Consider the following 20,875-nt stretch of genomic DNA (forward strand, 5'->3'; position numbering starts at 1 on the left):
TGTTTTTAAAAAAACAAAACAAATGAGGAACAAGCCTAAATATCTAAATGAAAAGGCAGTGAAGCGGTTATGAGGCTTAATTAATTGGAGATGATTTCAGTTAGGTGTCATCTGATGAAGGCTTGTTAGAATAGCTTTAAAACGGCTTCCCAAAAAGTATTTCATCTTTCCAATGTGAGCAGCTCATTCTCTACTTTCATCAGAAGAAGAAACAAAGTGAGGATTCTAGCCTGGATAGTCGTGGAGGCAGGGGTACTTACTGGTGCTTAAGTACTATCATCCATTAGTGATTAAGAAAGAGTTCATAAGTCGGTTATTTTCTGTTTTGGAGATCCCCCCAATCAATAGTTTCCTAACTAGTTATAGTTTGCCCAACATTAAATTCTTGTGTGTGTGTGTTTTCTTTCTATTAAAAACAAAACACATTGTCCAGTTCCTTTTCAAACCACAGAATGATCATTACTGTGAACTCCGGCCAAGATGGTGTGATTGAGCGAAGAGGCGGACCGGTCAGAGCCTTCCGTTGGGCCATTGGCATTCTCGCTGCGCTGACAGCAAAGAATCTGTTTGAAGGTGGCGCTCATTTCCTTGTCCCGGTAGGAGTAGATTATGGGGTTCATGGCAGAGTTGAATTCCGCAAGTAACAAGAAGAATTTTTCATACGCCAGGACGTTACACTGTGGGCAGCAAACATCAAGGAGAAGCAAGACTAAGCCTGGAGTCCAGCAGATTATAAAAGCACCTGGAAAGAGAGAGCATATTTATTTACTTTACAGTTTGAACCATCATTTTTCCTACTGTCAACCAGTAATTCCCCACTGTATCCCTAGCTTGGTTAGGGATCTCTTCCTTCCTGTCCCAAACCACTTTAACATATTCTGATCCCTTTTTGGGCAATCTCTTCTCTCTGGGTTGGTTTGCTCTGGGCTAGACATGTGAGAGGAACATTATTTGGAATAAGTGAGCATTTGGTTAGAAGTAACGCAACTATACATTGGATTGGACAAACATGAACGGTTGTTACTGGATCGTCCTTTGTGAACTGCCACAGCTCTATTAACAATTTAGTTTCACTGTCTTGTTATTTTGTTGAGATTTCCCTCTTTCTGCTCTGTATCTTGGATAGTAGTTACTTTCTGGTTAAGTACTGCCCCCTTCTATCCTTTCCTCATCAAGGATTTAGTGTGCCAAACTGGGACCTGTGTATACATCAGACTAAAAGGTCCCTTTTTGCCCCAGGGCTCGTGTTCTAGTACTTCACATGTAGGGCACTCTATATGTGGCAGGCCTGACATGAGGGGTGATTTGGGTAATACTTTCTCCATTTGATCCTCACAGCAAACCTTTTAGGAAGATTAGGCTGAGAGAGAATGACTGGTCCAGTCATAAGTTTCATGGCGAGCAGGGATTTGAACCCAGGCCTCCTTGGTCCTACTTCAGCACAGCACTAACCACTGTACAACATGATCTCTTCTTTAACACATTTTTAGTATTTCCATTATAAATAGTAATCACTGTATTACCTTATCAGAACAAACTGTCGCCCCCTCCCCAGACTTTTCAGCAATATATTAATAAAAACAAAATACAGGAATTTCACGTGTTAGTGTAGTAAAATGACATTCTATAGCTGCCTTTCTTGAAAGTTCTCTTGAATCATAATTGAGAGGCTCTTTGAATCTGCATACACAAAAAGGCAGTATAGTCCCAATTCAAATGCATAACGTCTGCCTCCTCACTTGTAAAGTGGTGGGTTACGATTTAAATCAGATGCTGACATGAAATTATGCTTTTTAAAAGTAATATTTTGGCACCAATATTCCTCTTCATAGAAAGTCTTGCACATAAATAAAAGGAAATTAAGATATTTTCTGTGAATGGGACATACTTAATTTTCTCTGTGCTCAGATGCTGTAGTCTTTTGCTGTTCAACAGTACGTTTTTATTTGTTGTGTTCATAGATTGCTTATATACTTAAAGATAAACACTTCCTTTTCTGAAACTGGAATTATTTGTAACCTCAAGAAAAAGCCTCATGCTTTGGCTCATGCTTATCAAGGTCTAAGAAAGAGGCAGGAAGAGCCTGCCTAGTTGAGAATATCTCTGACAAGTGATATTTCATGAATCTGAATCTGAATAGAGCCGGAGTCCCCAACATTTTTGAGCCAGTGGTCACATTTGGAATTTGGAAATGACCTGTTGGGTGCAGCAACAAAATGGCTGCTGCAGGAGGTGGAGCCAGCCACCAAATGATTGTCAGAGCTTAACCAGTGTCGATTCTTGTGGTGTGGTGGCAGCTGCTACCAAAGCAATATTTTTTTAAAAAAAAAATCTGCACAGCCTGGGGAACCCTAGAATAGAGTCTGACTGCAGACTGCAATTCTGTTAGTGGCAGGCTGTAGCAGTGGAGCAAAATATAGATGTGTGTGAGAAGTGCCGTCAAGTTGCAGCTGACTTGTGGCAACCCCAGCAAGGGGCATTCAAGGCAAGTGAGAAGCAGAGGTGGTTTGCCCTTGCCTTCCTCTGCAGAGTCTTCCTTGGTGGTCTCCCTTCCCAAGTACTGAACCTGCTTAGCCTCTGAGATCTGACATGATTGGGCTATACCATGCCACCTTCCTTCCCACAAGTTATAGATATATAAGATACATTAAGTAAATAAAATAAACAAAACAAATAAAAAGATTGTTTGGGGATAAAGGAATGTGTCTGCTTCTTCCAAATCATACTACTCTGGTGAGTCTACTATTCTAAGCTTCTCTACGTTCCAGAATATTTCCTCCCATCCTTCTGGACATGAAAAGAGGACCGGCACTTTTCATGAATAAGGACAGGAAATATTTGTTTCGCTTGGACAAGGAATCAATGAGGCAAAGCTAGAAGGAATGAAGAGAGGGTGCCAAGGTAATACAAATCTAAAGGTGAGCATAGCAGAAGGAAAGGGAAGGCATTTCAAGGCTTTGATAAGAGACGAAGCATTCGGAAGCCCTCATTTATTGCTGAAGTTTATTTTGTAAACAAAAATCCACAAAAATCCACTAACCCAAAGTAGTGTAGTAGTACTACATTTAGTGATATTTGGATTAGTGGATTTTTGTTTGTATTATTTACAGTCCCGTTTTTTCAGATAGATGTTCATCCGTTGCATTTATGAATTCCCGATAGACAAAGCTTCTGCTAAATGGGATTTGCACTGGGTTCCCATTTCGGGGATTACAGCCTGGATCATGAGGATACCATGGTCTAACCCGATTCTCCAGTTGCGCGAGATCGGGCGTTTTCTTTAGAACCACCAGCTTGGGTAGATGCTGCTCACCCGGAGCATCTGAACATACGTCCTATGCTTCGTTTTCTGCTACTGTGTAAGCACTTGTCCCGTGGTAGTCCCACAAACAGCATCCACAGACAAGGAGTCCAAAAGAACAGGAATTCAGCAGTTAGCAAGTTTGACCTTGAGAGGCACCTGGTGGAATCGAAATTAAAACAGCCACAGTCTGACAGGCTGCTGAGAGCAAAGGAGAGCAGGCCTGACATCCTGCCCCCCTTTAGACCCCCTCCCCACCGTTCCCCACTGGACCATTCGGAGGCGCAGGCCTATCAGGGTAGGCAGTGTGGAACTGGCGGATCAGACGGGGTGCAGACACGTCACGTGCACGTACCCACTCATCGTGGGCGGGTCCGAAATGCTTCCAACGACTAGGTAGTGGAGAGACCCATGATGGATGAGTGAGTCCAGGATCTTTGCAACCTCAAAATGTTCCTGTTCCATGCGCTGTTATGTTAACTATTATCAGGATGATTGGGTTGAATTGAGCTTGTTGTAAACGTTCATTTTCTCAAAGCAATTGTTCCATTTGGTCCTGCAGACAGGCCACATGATCATTCAAGTCCCGGTTTTGGCCCCACAAGAGACGCATCTCGTCCCCAGTTCCCCCATGCGTTGGGACTGGCTGACCCGGAGATCAGTAGCCCAGTGGGGTCCCTCATCATACAGGTCTTCCTCATCCGAGAAGTCCGGCTCAGTGAAGCGGCCTGCACGCCGACGTGTGCGTTGTGCATCGCGAGATGGACCAAAACTTGGGGAAAATGAGGGGATAAATCCGAATCCGGTGCTGTCTCTGGAACGCACGTCCGTGAGCGCGCGGGCTCGAGTGGCTGCCAAACGTTGCTCCTCTTCTTGCGCAGCCCGCGCCCGAGCCGCCGCCGCATCCACAGCCCGCAATTGTTCCTCGGCTCACTGCCGGTCTGCGAGTACTTGGTCGGCCTCGAGCTTGGCGGCAATCGCCGTAGTGACGATCGGGAGGGCTTCGTTCTCCAAAAGCAGAAGGAGTTCAGCGGAATCTGTTATGTCCAATAATGGTTGAACCCGAACTGCCAGAGCAGCAGCGTCTGCTCCAAACTCAGGGGTTAAAAGTTTCGTGAGTTCAGCCACCGTGGCTGTGGTCGAGGTCAGTCCCACAAACAGTAAGGCTGTCTGGGCTGCTACATCCCACGCTTCCTTCAAGCACAAGTTGGGATCAGGAGCGGTTGGGGCCAGAGTGTCCGCCGTCCGTGATCCCGCCATGGATAGGGGCGGAACGGGGCGGATTGGGACCCCTACCGGTTCTTGTTGTTCCTCACGTACAGTCAACCCCGCTAACAAACGGGTCAAGGTTGCTAAATCCTCCTGCGCCAGTCGAACTTCCTCCACCAAACCGTCCAGTATGCGGAGTTTGTGCTGGGCACTTTGATCTGCGTCGGGGTTCGTCCAGGGGGTCGTATCAGCCAGGCGATGCCACTGAACTCGAATGAGTACAATCAGGCGATTGATTTCCGCATCCGTCCGCAGCGCCTCAGCAAGAATGTCATCTAGCAAGGAAGAGTCATCGGGGTACTCGTCCGACAGTTCCAACGGAGGGTACCAAGGTTCAGGACCCTCCAGGGTTGAAACCCTCCACCCGGGGAGCATTGCCTCTACTCCAACCCGGGGCCTAGGCGAACCCTCAGGGGCTCCAGCCACAGGCAATTCACTCGGAGAGCACGTCCTCTGCTCCAATCCGAGGCCCCGGCGAACCCTCCAGGGCTCCAGCCAGGCAGGAAAAAATGGAGGAGGGATTCGTGCCAAAATGTAAGCACTTGTCCCGTGGTAGTCCCACAAACAGCATCCACAGACAAGGAGTCCAAAAGAGAGCTGATTTATTGGAAAACATACAGGTATGCAGAGCTTACAGGTACATTGGCATGAATGGCAATTGGGAGCACAGTGCAGGCCTATAAGGGAAAGTATTAATCACAACAGGTCAAGGCGGCCCCCCCCTCTACCGAGGAGCCGTTCCCACGGGAGATAGCGCTGGAACAGGAATTCAGCAGTTAGCAAGTTCGACCTTGAGAGGCACCTGGTGGAATCGAAACTAAAACAGCCACAGTCTGACAGGCTGCTGAGAGCAAAGGAGAGCAGGCCTGACATACTGTTCAGAACTTTGGAAATTACACTGAATATTTATTCAGGACTTTTCTAGAATTTGCACAATTTGTCTTATATCGTTTGATATTGCCTGTTGTAAGGATATTTAATATATCACCAGTTAGCTATCAGTGCTGGTTTTGTGTTTTGGATAACTACCTGGAGGATGGCAACCCTATGAAGCAGTGTGGTGTACTGGGGCTACACTGAACAAGGACGGAGGATAGCCAGATTCAAATCTCCACTTAGCCATGATGCTAAACATTTGGTCTTGGTTAAGTCTCTTTCTTTCAGCCACACTGCATTCCTCAGAGGAAGGGTGAAATTATTAAATACAGGTGACACCAATAAAATATATCTTGTGATTCCTTCACCACATGGTCGGGGTTGCCTGTCAACTGGGTATGCCTCAATGTGAGCTAACTGGTGATCTGAGCATGTGGTGAAGCAATCAGAGATGTCCTTCCTCCAACAAATGCAGTTTATACTGGGCTGGACCCAAAGCTCAACAGAAAGGAATGTGAACTGACCCCTAACGCTCAGTCATGTGGGAGAAAAAGTGCCAGAAGTTCTTCCAGGAATCTCATTTGGAGTTTCTGCATGTCGCAAACCATTATTTATTTATTTATTTTACATCCTTTGCTACTGGTGAATGAAGCCTCTTAGCGTGTGTAACAGAAGAAGAGATAAGGAAAGGCCAAGAACCTACCAAATGGGGAGGAAGGTCAGTGTGCAAAGTATGTATCACACAGAGCGTTGCAAAAATGCCTCCTACTATGCCACAGTGCTCAGCACAGACCACATCCCGTTCTTCCCTAAGGTCCTCACTGTGGCTTAAACAACACTATGCAAGTCTGACATATTGTATCAAGCCTCGCACATTCCTTCAACAATTAACCGTCACTAGTGCCTGTGCCTTTCTTGATTCTGATGGATGAGATGGCATTAATGTCATTGCAAAATGACAGAAAAACCATTCCTCAAGGGTGCAGCAGAGAATGGACATTTTTATTTATTTGCAACTGGGGAAAAGGAAATAATTTACCTCAAACTCAAGGGCTGCATTTCTCTGTGACTTAAGTCAAAATCAAGTTTCTTTCATTACGTTAGCAAACTGAATCAAGTTTCATTTCTTACAATAACAAACTGAATTGCTTAAACACAGAGTTTTAGCAATAACAGGAAAGTCTTTAGATGAGAACTGTTAGGATTTTCAGTGGTATCTAAAACAAGAGAGAAATGTGAAATTAATGTTATGAATGAATGAATCCCAGCTGTTGCCAAGGCAATTTGAAATATTTATCCCCTAACAAAAGATATGATATAGTCCCTACGGACTCTTACCCTTTCCAATGGCCAGACACAAACCGGAAGTGTTTGTGTCTTTATCGTATTGTATCAATTATACAATGACTTTGCTACTTGAGTTCAGAAAAGAGTCTATTAAAAATGCAAGGGATTTGGCACTGAACTATCGAAGTAATTTGGCCAGTGTCGGGTGCCTAAAAAGGAACTGGAAAATCATGCAGACCACAGTATAACGCAATAAGTTTCAATTTGATACTTCAGGGGTAGTCTGCCGAGGTTACTTAGGAACTATTCTCTTTTGTTGTTTTGTTTTCCCTTCTGATTGAGTTATTATCATGTACTTTAAATGCTTCAAAAAGGAAGATACAGTAAAGGCGGTGTTGTCCTGATATTCTGCTTAGATAATGGCATTTACTGTAGTGCCCTTTTCAAAGCATTTTAAAAGAGTTCAGTTGAGAGAACAGGAAAAAGTGAATGTCACCAATGTCTTCCCATCCCCAATAATGCTCCTTAGAAAATATCCCCCAAAATGGGGAGGAAATATTTTGGGCTGTTGCCAAGACAACTGGGCCATTGTCCCTGACCTCCTGTGTTTCATTTATGCTTTGCCTGCTAGTGCAGCATGGAAAGACTGTAAGAGTCAGTGAGCTTGCTGAGGCAATGGGCACAGTTCATTTCCTTTTCCACCTTTGATTCAGAGAGTGGGCAGATGAAACCTTCATTCTGAATGCAAAGGCAGCGGAAGAGGAAATGAGACTGCTGGTTACTGAAACAATCAGGCCAACACATCCCTTCTTTCTCCTCTACTCAGAGTGCTTCATTTACCCACAGTAACACTGCCACACAGCCAGACCTGATTGGCTACATGGTACTATGATGTCACAATATTCACAATGTGATCCCTGATTGGCTAGGATTGTTTTGGAACTTGTGGTGTAGGGAGGGGTGGAGAGGGAGAATACAGTGCCTGCGAACAGCAATGAAAGGACTGAATTTTGACATGTCTAAGAAGTTGGTCTCACTGGACTCTAGTGTTTTCTTCTGGGTAACATGTTTAAGAGTTGACAATAACTGCTGCATGAAATGTTTTAATCCATTGGCTCAGTTCCGGCTTTCTGGAAGGGGGAAATTACTTTGTCTGCCCAACCTTACCCTATCCCGAGTTTTGTTTTTTTAAGCAAGGAAAAAGATGTTGCAGGTCAGGGTAGTTGGCTAGTCTAGGGTTTTCTTTTGCCACCAAAGATAAGTTAGATGTGTATGCATTTTAATAACACTATTCTGAGCCTTTCAAGATGATCTCTTAAGTCCTAGTCTTGTGGCAAATGGATAGTCTTGGCTGGTTTGCATAGGTGGTATCTTGAGAGCAAGAGGTACCCAGTATGATCATCAAATGCTACCATTCTTAGATGCCACTATCTGAAAAGGGCAGTTGATGAAAATACCAACATAAGAAGATCTGTACAGCACTTTGTGTCATTGGCATGAACCAAACAACATACTGTCACTGAGCAGGCATCAAACAGAATAAAGACAGGCTAATTAAAGGATTCAGATTAAAGAAAGACAGGGAACAGAATGAATTTAGGGCCTATTCAGTCCCTCCCAGTTTAAGATTCAAGGATGAATTAAGCTCATTATTTGCAAATAGCTGAATGAAGCAGGTTGATTTTCAATGGCTCCCACACTCTGGACATTATTTTGGGAAGTGCCATGTCTGTGCAAAAGAGCACAATATCTTATAATTTGCCATCTAAAGCAATTCCTTAACACACTGACAGAGCTAAGACTTCCCCACAGCAAACAATGACTGTGTAAAGAGGCTTGTTATTTTAGAAAATACTGAGCAACAGTTCTTTGAGAACATGCCCTCTTTAAGAAGTACACAGATGGGAAAACGCTAATGTAGGCAAATTGCCTACACTGAAAAACTCAAACGTAGCCAAATTGCAAGTCACCTTTTAAGATCTTGCCCAAATATGTTCAAACTAAAAAAAAGCTTGCCAAATTGGCTTTTAAAACAAAGTTAATTCACTGAATGTCTGTTAACACCTAAATGTATTTTGAAAACAAGGACAGAGCTGAAAGAAATCATTTGGCAATAAAGCTCACACAATTTTCCCTTTAACTATGGAACATCAACTCAAGAAGGTTTATGTAAACTATTGGATTCACCACTAGAGGTCACCTGAAGCATGAAGTGGACAGCAGGGACACATCGAAAGCAACTACTCTGCTCATGACTGATTTCCCAGTGGATGTTTACTTAACAGCTTTCTATTTTTTTTTTTTTACCATGATAGCAAAAAATCCTTCCATATTCCAAAGTGAATTTGGGGCACGCACACATACAGTTTACCTTTTAAAGACAGATGGAAGTCCGTTCCCTAGGGACAGAGAAAGCCGAACCTATGAATGTAGCCTTCAAATATATGTATGTGAAAGTGAACAATTGAGAATTCTTGCACGGAAAACCCAAATTAGGTTGCCTCATTATGACTTAAAAAACACACACCATCCTTCAGTTGATTAGCGGGAATTATAGACAACACAATTCTCTCCCTGCACCGTGGGCTTTGCTCCATGAAGGCCCTAGTTTTGTGTTTTCTTCGCTATCTATGTGATAGCAGCAGAATCACATTCAGTTCTGAGCTTCTGCATGTCTTCCCTCCCTCTGCAGTTTTCTGCACCAGTTTCTTAATTTGATTGGGTTTTCTGTGCGAGGGTACTGTTGACACCAGCGGTGGCACAGCATCACCCGTTCTTTCTTTTAAAAAAATGCGTATTCACAGTACTGATATATCGACCTACCTCTAGAAGAGGAGCAAAGCATGCGTATGCATGAGAATTGCCCTATTGTGAAGAAATGCCCCCCTTCCTTTCCTTTTATTCCCTTAGAAGTTCATTGATTTACAAATCTTGAGCAGCAGAAAAAAAATGTGTTCTTCATTTTTGGGACGCAAGGGATAAAAGACAACTTTTGCTACCACCAAAGTAATCTTAGGATCATTATCTCTAAGCATATAAAACAGAGATTCCAAAGTATAGGGAGGTGTCTGGTCTATAATAATTGGCTTAATATAGTAATCCCTAATATCCTAAATCAAAGGCATTCAAGCAGAACATGAAACCATGTGTCAATCTTATTAAGGCCACAAGGGCAAACTCCCTCAGAATAAGGCCTGTTCAAAAAATGTCCTTGTAAAACCATAGAGGGTAAAAAATTGAATCTTGCTAATAGAAAAGCTCTAAAGTAGCACAAAGTTGCTAAATAACATATATAAGTGGGTAAAGATCTCAGGAAAGAAATAACGAAGGACAAGGGTGAACAAACTCGCCAAACTCTGAATAGCAAACTTCCATAAGTAATTCCTAAAACTCATCTTTTAATCTTAAGAAAAGCTTTTTTTTAAAAACCTATGTCAGTAATAAGAATAGTCATCATACCAACTAGTTGCAGTTTCTCATCGATAGCTTTCATCCAATCTGAAGGTGTCCCATTTCAGGGCAGCTAATAAACCATCCTCAGCAAAAAACAGTTTTAATCTCAGATTAAATGCATAAAGCCATGATCTTGTTTCCAAGGATATTTGACCAAATTCCACTCTTAGTACAACATTTGAGACTTAACATGGTACATTCAACAGTTTTCTTAAAAATTGAGCGAGAGGTTCATCGATATTATCTTAGATAGCTTTCATCCAAATAGCTGAGTCATAAAGAATAAGGGGAACCACTTTCAATGTAAAGGTTCACACAGCTCTGGGATTGTACTCCACCCCCTTATTACAAAAGAACCTGATTATAGCATTAGCACAGGGTTTTGCTTTATTAACCACCATTAATATTCCAGGATTAATATTCCACCATTAATATTCCAGGATAAGTCTGTCAAAAACAGGATCTCCCCAAAGAGAAGGTCTGAACTTGCTCAATATCAAGCCCACTGACCATTATGATGGGCTCAATCTCCTGTTTTTGGTGAAGATTAAAATCTTAGATTTCTGACAGATAATCACCAAACTTTCTCACAGGCAATAGCTGGAAAAGATTCACAAGGCCCTTTGAAGACCAACTTTAGTACAGGACAAAATGATGGCATCATCCATATAGAGCAAAAGTAGAACACTAGTCTCAGCTAATTCCAGTGCATGGCAGCTGTCATCAAAATTTGATGCTAAATCATTTAAAATATGAATTAAATAAAGAAGGAGCTAGTAAACATTCCTGTCTTATCCCCTTTTCCAAGTTGAATGAGTTTGTTAAATGTCCTTCATACCCACAATGTGCTTGGGCAGTTGAACCCAGATAGGACTGTTGTATGCATCCTAAAAGCCTTTTATAAATAGTAGTGTGTCTAAGTTTACTTCACAATTTGAGGAGATTTATAGAACTAAAGGCTCCTTTGAGGACAATGAGGCCCACGTATAACTGCCCCCTTTAACAGATGAGTATTTGTCAGCCAAGTGGTAGAGGACTAAACAATGGTCAAAGATTGAAGAGCCCCACTTGAAACCAATCTGCTCATGACCCAAAACAACTTCCCATTTCATCCTTCCCAGAAGCTTCTTAATTAGGTAAGATGAGTATAGCTTTCTTAATGAAGACAGAAGGCTAATTGGTTTGTAACTGCTCGTTCCAATCTGGACCCATTTTTGAATATTGGAACTATTAAACTGAGTGGCTCCATGAATCAGGCATCTGTTCAGATGAAATCATTATGGTAAAAACTGGGGCCAGACCTGTAGCCAACCACTGTGGGTCAGCCTTGAATAGCTCATTTGGAATTAAATCAGAGCAAGGGGTCTTTCCCAAATCTTAGCCCCTTAATGAGACACATAACCTCCATGATTGACACCTCGGGCCAAACAGCTGCTAAATCAAGAGGGATGATAGTCAAAGATGAACTAGATACATTGATATCGGAGAATGTCATCTTGAAATAACTTTCCCACATCTGAGGAGCAATACAACAGGGAATTTTTAAATTGGCTAATAGCAGAGTTGGTGATGAGGCATTCTCATTATTATTAATAGCTGAGTGGAGGGTATTTCTGATACCTTATCTCGGCTGTCATTAATAATGATACTAAGGCCTCTTCACCAACTCTGCTATCAGCAAATTTTAAAATTCTCTGGAGTATTGCTCCCCAGATGTGGGAAAGTTATTTCGAGGTGACATTCTCCGATGTCAATGTACCTAGTTCATTTTTAACTATCATCCCTTTTGATTTAGCAGCTCGTTGGCCAAAGGTATCAAACACGGAAGGTATGTGTCATCAAGGGGTTAAGATTGGGAAAGACTTTTGGCTCTGATTTAATTCCGAATTAGCTATTCAAGCCACTGTTTAATATATTTTAGTTTTCGTGTTTTAATTGTGTTATGTTTTATTTCACTGTCAGGGACTTTGAACAAATATTTTGAAAAGCAGAACAATAAAAATAAATAAATAATCAAGCCTCTACAATGAAAAGAAAATCTTACTTATCTTACTAGGGTTTCTTGGCAGGCAAGTTAATGTGAAAAGCATACCTTGATTGTTTCCTGTGCTTTAGGGAACCATCAATGCCTTTGGAAACAGTAGCTATTAAACTAATCCTTATTCTCATCTCAAAACTATCTACATGCACAGCAAACAAGTCAGGTCACAGTAAAAAAAGGGGCAATGACTGGCCTGGAAATGAAGGGTCAAAAATTAATGTGGGTATACATGGCTACTATATACACATTCCCAAGATTTGCAGACATCTCTCTAGCACAGAGTGTTAAGTTGCAGTACTGCAGTCAAAAGCTCTGCTCACGACCTGAGTTCGATCCTGACGGAAGTCGGTTTCAGGTAGCCGGCTCAAGGTTGACTCAGCCTTCCATCCTTCCGATGTCGGTGAAATGAGTACCCAGCTTGCTGGGGGTAAAGGGAAGATGACTGGGGAAGGCACTGGAAAACCACCCCGCAAACAAAGTCTGCCTTGGAAACGTCGGGATGTGACGTCACCCCCTTATTGGGGGATCGGGGCCCCAGTTCCTGTAAAGGGAACCCCGATCTTTAATTTATCTGCTACCAAATCAGAGGGAATGGATCGTTCCTCTTGAACTATGAGAATTGAGATCACACACACGCACAAAAGAGGCAAGACGCATTTGTCTTGAAGTAAAACAATCTTTTACTCTAACTCAGGGTAGGGAAAAAGTCACTGGGATACAAAACAAATAATATCTGTCTACATTCTATGTTTCCTATACTTGCCAAAAGCCTTTGGCAAGGCACTAAGCTTACTTACGAGTAGGCACCCTTAGCAAAAGGAGAGCCTCTCTCCATCCTGCCTGTTCAGCAGTCAAGCAAAAAGAAAGTGTGATCAACTACTTTCTCTTCTAACAAAGAAATCGAAAGCAGTTGAACATGCAAAGTAGTTGTATACGTGACCCTCGGGCACGACTGCAATGGTCACTACATTGACCAAATGGTCAGTTACAATATTAACCCTTTAACTGTCTGACATGTAACAAAGCTCGCTCTCTAATACCCAACAATCCCCTTTTCGAGGTTTAGTTACATTCAGACATATAAACACAATGCATCACGTAAGTATTCAAACTGTTGTCTAGGCAGTGGCTTCGTCAGGATGTCGGCCACCATCTCTTTACTTTCACAGTACTTCACTACTACGAGACCTCTTTCTTGTTTGTCTTTTACTGAGTCCATTTTGAGTCGAAGAAGTCTCTTCCCTTTCTTAGAGTTCTCGCCATTCAGTAGTGCTATACACGATTGATTGTCCTCAAACATTGTAGCAGGTGTCAGTTCATCTAATCCAAAGTCGCGTAGCAGTTCAATTATCTCTTCCAGCTCCGTACATGCACACTTGGCTGCTATGCATTCTGCTTCAGTTGAAGATGTTGACACAACTTGCTGTTTCTGGCTGGTCCAGGAGATTAGGTTTTCTCCAAAGTAGAACAGATATCCACTTGTAGATTTGCTGTCTGTTCTAGTACCACCCAGACTAGCGTCCATGTATCCTATCAGTTTCAGCTCAGTATTTGGAGTTATCTTCAACTTCAAATCAATAGTTTTCTTTAAGTATTGTGTGAGGTGTTTGATTGCATTCCAATCATGTTCTGCAGGTGTGCTGGTCCTTCTACTTAGGATTCCAACTGCTGCACTTATATCCGGTCTACTAACGTTGCTTAAGTATAGAAGTTTTCCAATAGCTTCTCTGTATTTGTGATTGTTAGGCAATAGTTCACCTCCGTCTAGATCCATATATGAAGGGTCAAGTGGAGTGTTCCTGGTCTTGCACTCCTTCATATTCATGAATTGTAGAAATTCCAGTATCTTGTTCCTTTGATTGATTGAAAATCCATTGTCTTGGTTTCTTTCAATCTCCATTCCAAGATAGTTCTTTACTTCTCCAAGTAGTTTCACTTCTACTGATTCATTCAGTTTGTTTGCAATTTCTTTTGCAGCTTCTTCAGTGTCAGAACAAATCAGAAGATCATCTACAAAGGCCAAAACAAAGTCCCATCCATCATCCTTCTTCCTTCTGAATAAGCATTTCTCTATATTTCCTTGTTCAAAGCCTTGAGCTTTCAATAATGAGGTTAGTTTGTGGTTCCATGCTCTTGCTGACTGTTTGAGCCCATATAAAGTCTTTTCAAGTTTACAAACTTGATTTTTAGTATTACAGTCCTTTAATCCTGGTGGAAGTTCCATGTATATTTCTTCTGATAAGTCTCCATTCAGGAAAGCTGTTTTGACGTCGAGTTGCAGTACCACTTTATTCCTGGAGGCGGCTATACTCAGCAAAGTCCTTATAGCCGTGTGACTAATCACAGGTGCGTAGGTTTCTGTGTAGTCAGTTCCATACTTCTGGGTAAATCCTTTTGCAACTAGTCTTGCTTTGTATTTGTCAACAGTTCCATCCGAATTCTTCTTGACCTTGAACACCCACTTACATCCCACAGTCCTTTTGTTTGGTGGGAGTTTGGTTAGTTTCCAGGTATTATTCTTCTGCAGTGAGTCTAATTCTTCTTGAATTGCCTTCAGCCATCTCGACCGCTCCCCATCGGGCAACTTTTGCAGTTCGTCCCAACTTGAGGGTTCCACGTGGCTGTCAATTCTAGTGAAAAGACTCAGTTTCTCTGCTGGTATTTCTTTTGTAGTCCTTGTAGATCTCCTTAAGGTCTGAGAGGGTTCCGCTGTTCCATCAGCACCGGGATCAACCCCTTTTGAATCTGCAGTCTCTTGCTGTTCCGCAGGAGCAGGTGGATTGCAATCCCATGCTGTAAATGGAATCTCTATGGTTTCCTCTTCACAAACCTCTGGATCATCAAAGTTATTAATTTGTTGATTATTAATAACATTTCTTTCATCTATATATACTGCATTCAATATTTGTAAATTGTAAGTCTTAATGTCCATTATCCTGTACCCTTTTGAGAAAGGATGGTATCCCACAAGAATTCCAAGTTCTGTAGTAGGATCCATTTTTCCCCTTTTCTCCTTTGGGATGTATGCAAACACACGAGATCCAAATGCTTTCAAGTGTTTCAGACTAGGCTTCCTGCCATTCCATCTTTCATATGGAGTCATGTTGATAGCACTTGAAATTGTCCTGTTGTAAAGGTAAGCTGCTGTATTTACACATTCTCCCCAGCAGGGGTAAGGCAAGCCTGCCTGTAGCATTAAACATCTTGCACTTTCCATCAGAGTTCTGTTAAACCTTTCTGACAACCCATTGTTCCTAGGGGTATATGCAACTGAGGTTGCATGCTCTATTCCTTCAGATTCAAGAATTTCTTTCATTTCTTTATTAATGTACTCACTTCCATTGTCAGTGAACAATAACTTTATTCCTCTGCCATGTTTATTCTTCATCAGGGCAACATAAGCTTTAAACTTTTCAGCTACTTCAGTCTTTGATTTCAACAAATACACATATGCAAATCTTGAAGCGCTGTCTATGAAATGCAGAACATATTTTGCCCCTCCTGCTGAAGCCTTGAGTGGGCCAATCAAGTCTGAGTGCACTTCTTCCAAAATCTCTGCCTTAACACTGCTTGGCCTCTGCACGTGCTTAGGCGCTGTTCCCTTTCCTCTGAGACACACTTCACAACGTTCTTTGTCCTTAAAGCATTCCTTAACTGGCATTCCACAATCAATCAGCAGTTGCTTCACTGACTTAAAGTTTTTATGAGCTAGTTTCACGTGCCATTGGTACAAACAGTCCTTGTGGTTACAATCTGCAGCCTTCTGCTCTGTCAATCCTTTATTAAAAGCAACTAGGCACTTTGATTCTTCCTCAACATTATCCTCATTTCCATCAAAATCACTTTCATCAGAATCAACATTGCTCTCAAAATCACTACAAGCATATTCCTCCAATTGACTTGCAACATTCTCCAGGCAATAGTGCGAGCCTACTGATAGCACTGGGTATTCTCTTCCTTTAGAATCAAATAAGCGACATTTGTCTCTTTTTATAGACACTTCAAAGTCTGCATCCACTAATTTATTCACGGACAGTAAATTTTCATCTGAATTAGGCATTAGGAATACGTCTTGTAAGGTCAAATGCATTACATTTCCACAATAGCTTTGAATTGCAATAGAAACTTCTCCTTTCTGAGTGCATAGAAATCTTTCTCCACAAGCCATAACTAATGTTTCATCACAAGGCTCTAGAAAGTCAAAAGCTGATCTCAAGCCAGACACATGTACATCTGCACCACTGTCCAGAACAAATGTATTTACACGCCTTAAATAATCTTTGGTTGAAGCTGTACTCGAGACTAGATAAGCCTTTGGGTGACTGTGCCATCTGGGCTTCCCTTGGCTTGTACTTGGGCTCCCTCTTGTGGACGATTGGGGCTGTTGCCTCCCATTTCCATCCCTCTCCCTTTGTGAGGATTTGGCGGGCTTTTCTTCCCGGCGAGAGGGGGGGGGGATTTCTCCCTTTGTTTCACGTCTCTCACATTGAAACGACCGGTGACCATGCCTTCCACACAAGAAGCATCTGATTGTGGATTTGTCATTTACACGCAGTACAGACACTCCACGAGACAATTCCCTCTCTTGGCTCCTGTCTGCTTCAAACTGTTTAAGTGCAGTCACCAGCTTAGTAAGGGTTAAGTCCTCCCTACCCAAAAGATTCCTTTTTTCAGCGTTATATTTAAAATGCAAACTTCCCAGAAATAGTACAAGAAACTCTTCTTCACCGATTTCCCCTCCTACAGCCTTTAACTCTGATTCCATATCTTGCATTTTCTTAAGGTGTTGCAAGAGGGTCATATCTCCAGACATTTTGTTTGCATACAGTCTAGTTTTTAAAATCATTTTCTGGGTTTTTGACACAGTTCCAAATTTCTCATTGAGTGCATTTAGCATTTTCCTGGCGCTATCATTATTCAAAATTATTGCAGTTTCTTCGGGATTAATCGCATTGGAAATCAAATTCATTGCCTGGGCATCTGCAATCTTAAATTTCTTAAGGGCTTCTCTATCTGTGTCAGCTGGCGGGTCTTCATTCAAAACGTGATTCACCCCAATTGCTGTTAAAGCATTTTCCACCATTCTCTTCCATACTGGAAAGGAGGCTTGGGTGATATGGGGAACAGAAACGGATTGGGGTTTTGAATTCATACTTCCCTTATCGTTGCTCATTCCAGCGGCTCAGGGCTGCTTTCTTCCTTACAGGATCCAAGCGCGGCGCGCGGGGTTAAGTTTCCTGCCGTCCTTTGCAGACCAGGCTGCTGGCTCCGTCACAGGAAAAATTCCCTCTGGGCGTTTGTAAATCCTTTCGTCTCCAGTGAAGATCCCAAAAGCAAAAAAAAAAAGGTGCGGTGTGATCCTATCTCAATAGCCAAAATAAAAACCAACCGTACTCTGCTACCACTTATTGGGGGATCGGGGCCCCAGTTCCTGTAAAGGGAACCCCGATCTTTAATTTATCTGCTACCAAATCAGAGGGAATCGATCGTTCCTCTTGAACTATGAGAATTGAGATCACACACACGCACAAAAGAGGCAAGACGCATTTGTCTTGAAGTAAAACAATCTTTTACTCTAACTCAGGGTAGGGAAAAAGTCACTGGGATACAAAACAAATAATATCTGTCTACATTCTATGTTTCCTATACTTGCCAAAAGCCTTTGGCAAGGCACTAAGCTTACTTACGAGTAGGCACCCTTAGCAAAAGGAGAGCCTCTCTCCATCCTGCCTGTTCAGCAGTCAAGCAAAAAGAAAGTGTGATCAACTACTTTCTCTTCTAACAAAGAAATCGAAAGCAGTTGAACATGCAAAGTAGTTGTATACGTGACCCTCGGGCACGACTGCAATGGTCACTACATTGACCAAATGGTCAGTTACAATATTAACCCTTTAACTGTCTGACATGTAACAAAGCTCGCTCTCTAATACCCAACAAAAGGGAAGATGACTGGGGAAGGCACTGGAAAACCACCCCGCAAACAAAGTCTGCCTTGGAAACGTCGGGATGTGACGTCACCCCATGGGTCAGGAATGACCCGGTGCTTGCACAGGGGATCTTTACCTTTACCATATACTCTCATTATAAGCTACTTCACATGGTTGATGCGAAGTCAAAATGGAAGAGCGGAGAATATTGTAAACCACTTCGGGTCCCCATTGGGTAGAAGAGGGTAGTATAAATGAAGTAAATACACATATAAATCAGTTAAGACCACACACAAATTACCTACAAACAACTTTCCTCATTTAACAGAGCATGGGGGTTAAGGGGGCAGCTCTACCTCGCCAGACTCCTCTGATACAGGAAGAAGAGGGGAGAAGAGGAAGATGTGGGAAGGCAGAGCAGGGATGGGTGCATCTTGGAAAGTAGAAGCCTCATTGTGGAATCAATGGCAAATGGCCAGTAGCCTTGAGAAGATGAGAAGGATCTTCACAAGCAAATAAGGACCTGTTCACAGGCAAGGCAAGCATAAAGTAGACATGAATGATGCTGAATGTATACAAATTGCACATAGTGCACTAATTTCTCCGTTGAACAGTTATGCCAAAGGAGTTAACAGTTATCTTCAGGAGTAATCATAAACACTGTACAAGGGAAACACTGTATCCTCTCCTCCCATTATGTCCCCCAACGAGCTCTTTGCTCTGCAGGAGAAAATCTGCTGGTGATCCCTAGCCTGAATGATGTCCGGCTGAATCCTCTCCTCCCATTATGTCCCCCAACGAGCTCTTTGCTCTGCAGGAGAAAATCTGCTGGTGATCCCTAGCCTGAATGATGTCCTCAACCAGGGCCAGGGCCATTTCGTCTCTGGTCCCAACTTGGTGGAACCTTCTCTCTAGTGAGATCTGGGCCCTGCAGGATTTAAATCAATTCTGCAGGGCCTGCAAAATGGAGTTGTTCCACCGAGCGTACGGTTGAGGGCAGCAACGGTTGCTATCCTGCTGGCCTCCCTTCTCTTCCTTCCCTCTCTTCTTCCTTGATTGTTTGAATGCTATAAATGAAGGGCCCTGTTGATTTTAATGAATATTTTAGCTTAACTTTTACACCATACTGGTTTTAATTGTATAATAATGTCGTATGCCGCTCTGAGCCTGACTTGCCGGGATAGAGCAGCATAAAAACCTCCTTTCGTACTTCGCATCCAGCTTGATGAAGAATTCTGGGGAATTCGAAAACTTGCACACTATTTTGTAACATTTGAATTGGTCCTAATAAAAAGTTATTACGCAACATCTATTTCAGATATTTTTCTATAAAGTACGCAATCAGCTTTTAAAGAATAGAAGGGCAGAGAGTGAGATACAGAGACAGACAGAATGGCCTAGGTTTGCCATCCTCCAGGTGGGACCTAGGGTTCTCCCAGAATCACAGCTGATATCCAGACTACAGAGATGAGTTGCCCTGGACAAAATGGGAGCTTCAGAAGGCAGATTCTATGGCATCCCTTCCCTGCTGAGCTCCCTGCCCTCCCCAAATTCTGCCCTTTCCAGGCTCAGCTTCATATCTCCAGGAATTTTCCAACATGGAGCTGGAAACCGTAACCTGGGTCAGGTAACAGTCCCCTGTGCAAGCACTGGGTCATTCCTGACCCATGGGGTGACGTCACATCCCAAAGTTTTCTAGGCAGACTTTGTTTTATGGGGTGGTTTGCCAGTGCCTTCCCCAGTCATCTTCCCTTTACCCCCAGCAAGCCGGGTACTCATTTTACCGACCTCGGAAGGATGGAAGGCTGAGTCAAACTTGAGCCGGCTACCTGAAACCAACTTCCGTTGGGATCAAACTCAGGTCATGAGCAGAGTTTGGACTGCAGTACTGCAGCTTACCACTGCGCCACGGGGCTCCTTTGGGTCAGAATACACAAGGGAATAACAAAGTACAAAGAGAGATCTTGCAACTTCTGGACTAACGGCAGGAAGGGTCTCCCTTCCCTTTTGAATGAAGTAGGAACAGTGACCAGATCACAGGAAAAGGTGTTGACTGCACTAGTCTTTTGCTTGACTCTGTGACCGATCATGTGAAAATGAACTAGTGCGAACACTCAAAGATTATCGGATCGCTTCATTGGCCTTTTGGTTTTATTTTGTTTCAGGGCTTGTCGCCACATCCTATTTCCTTCCAAAAAGGTTGACCCTGCACAGCCCTTCATCACCGCAGCAGGGATACTTGGCCTTTCTGCGGCTGAGATTAGCACTCAGTGTTATCACTGGTTTTAAAGCTGACACAGCCCCATGCTGTCAGATAGCAGATCACGCTTATGACCTAATTCCCAGTTTAACAAGCACTTTGACAATCTTGCTGGGAAGTTAAAACGTTCGGCAATAAAATGCTGAGGGGAAGACAAACAAAAAACTAGAGATGTAAAATTTCTGAAAATGTTGAACACATAGGGAGAAGGCAGGTTTTAAAAAAAAGAAATGAGGGGGGAGACATATTGAAATAGACAATATGTTATTTCCTATCAAACCTAAACACAATTTACCGAATTTATAACTTAAAATGCATCCTTTATAACTTAGCATATAAAATTGCACTATTTGGCATGTTTATGGAATTTATGCAATTTAAAAGTTTATTTTTGGGGGGTTTCTATAAAATTAATTGTAAATGTATTGTAATGGTTATATAAACACCCCCTACCAGTGCTT

The 20,875-nt window shown here is 42.5% G+C and overlaps 1 protein-coding gene across 1 annotated transcript in view; it reads right to left on the reverse strand.

Annotated features, from left to right (window-relative positions):
• Positions 1–429: 429 nt before the first annotated feature.
• Positions 430–20,875, reverse strand: part of LPAR1 (lysophosphatidic acid receptor 1) — an 89,066-nt gene continuing 68,620 nt past the window's right edge. The window contains exon 4 of the mRNA XM_056848688.1: positions 430–742. Within this exon, the coding sequence (XP_056704666.1) occupies positions 441–742 (302 nt within the window). The 3' untranslated portion in view covers positions 430–440. The remainder of the gene's footprint in view (positions 743–20,875) is intronic.

This window comes from Euleptes europaea, chromosome 4, assembly GCF_029931775.1.
Source record: "Euleptes europaea isolate rEulEur1 chromosome 4, rEulEur1.hap1, whole genome shotgun sequence".
NCBI classification, from domain to species: Eukaryota; Metazoa; Chordata; class Lepidosauria; order Squamata; family Sphaerodactylidae; genus Euleptes; species Euleptes europaea.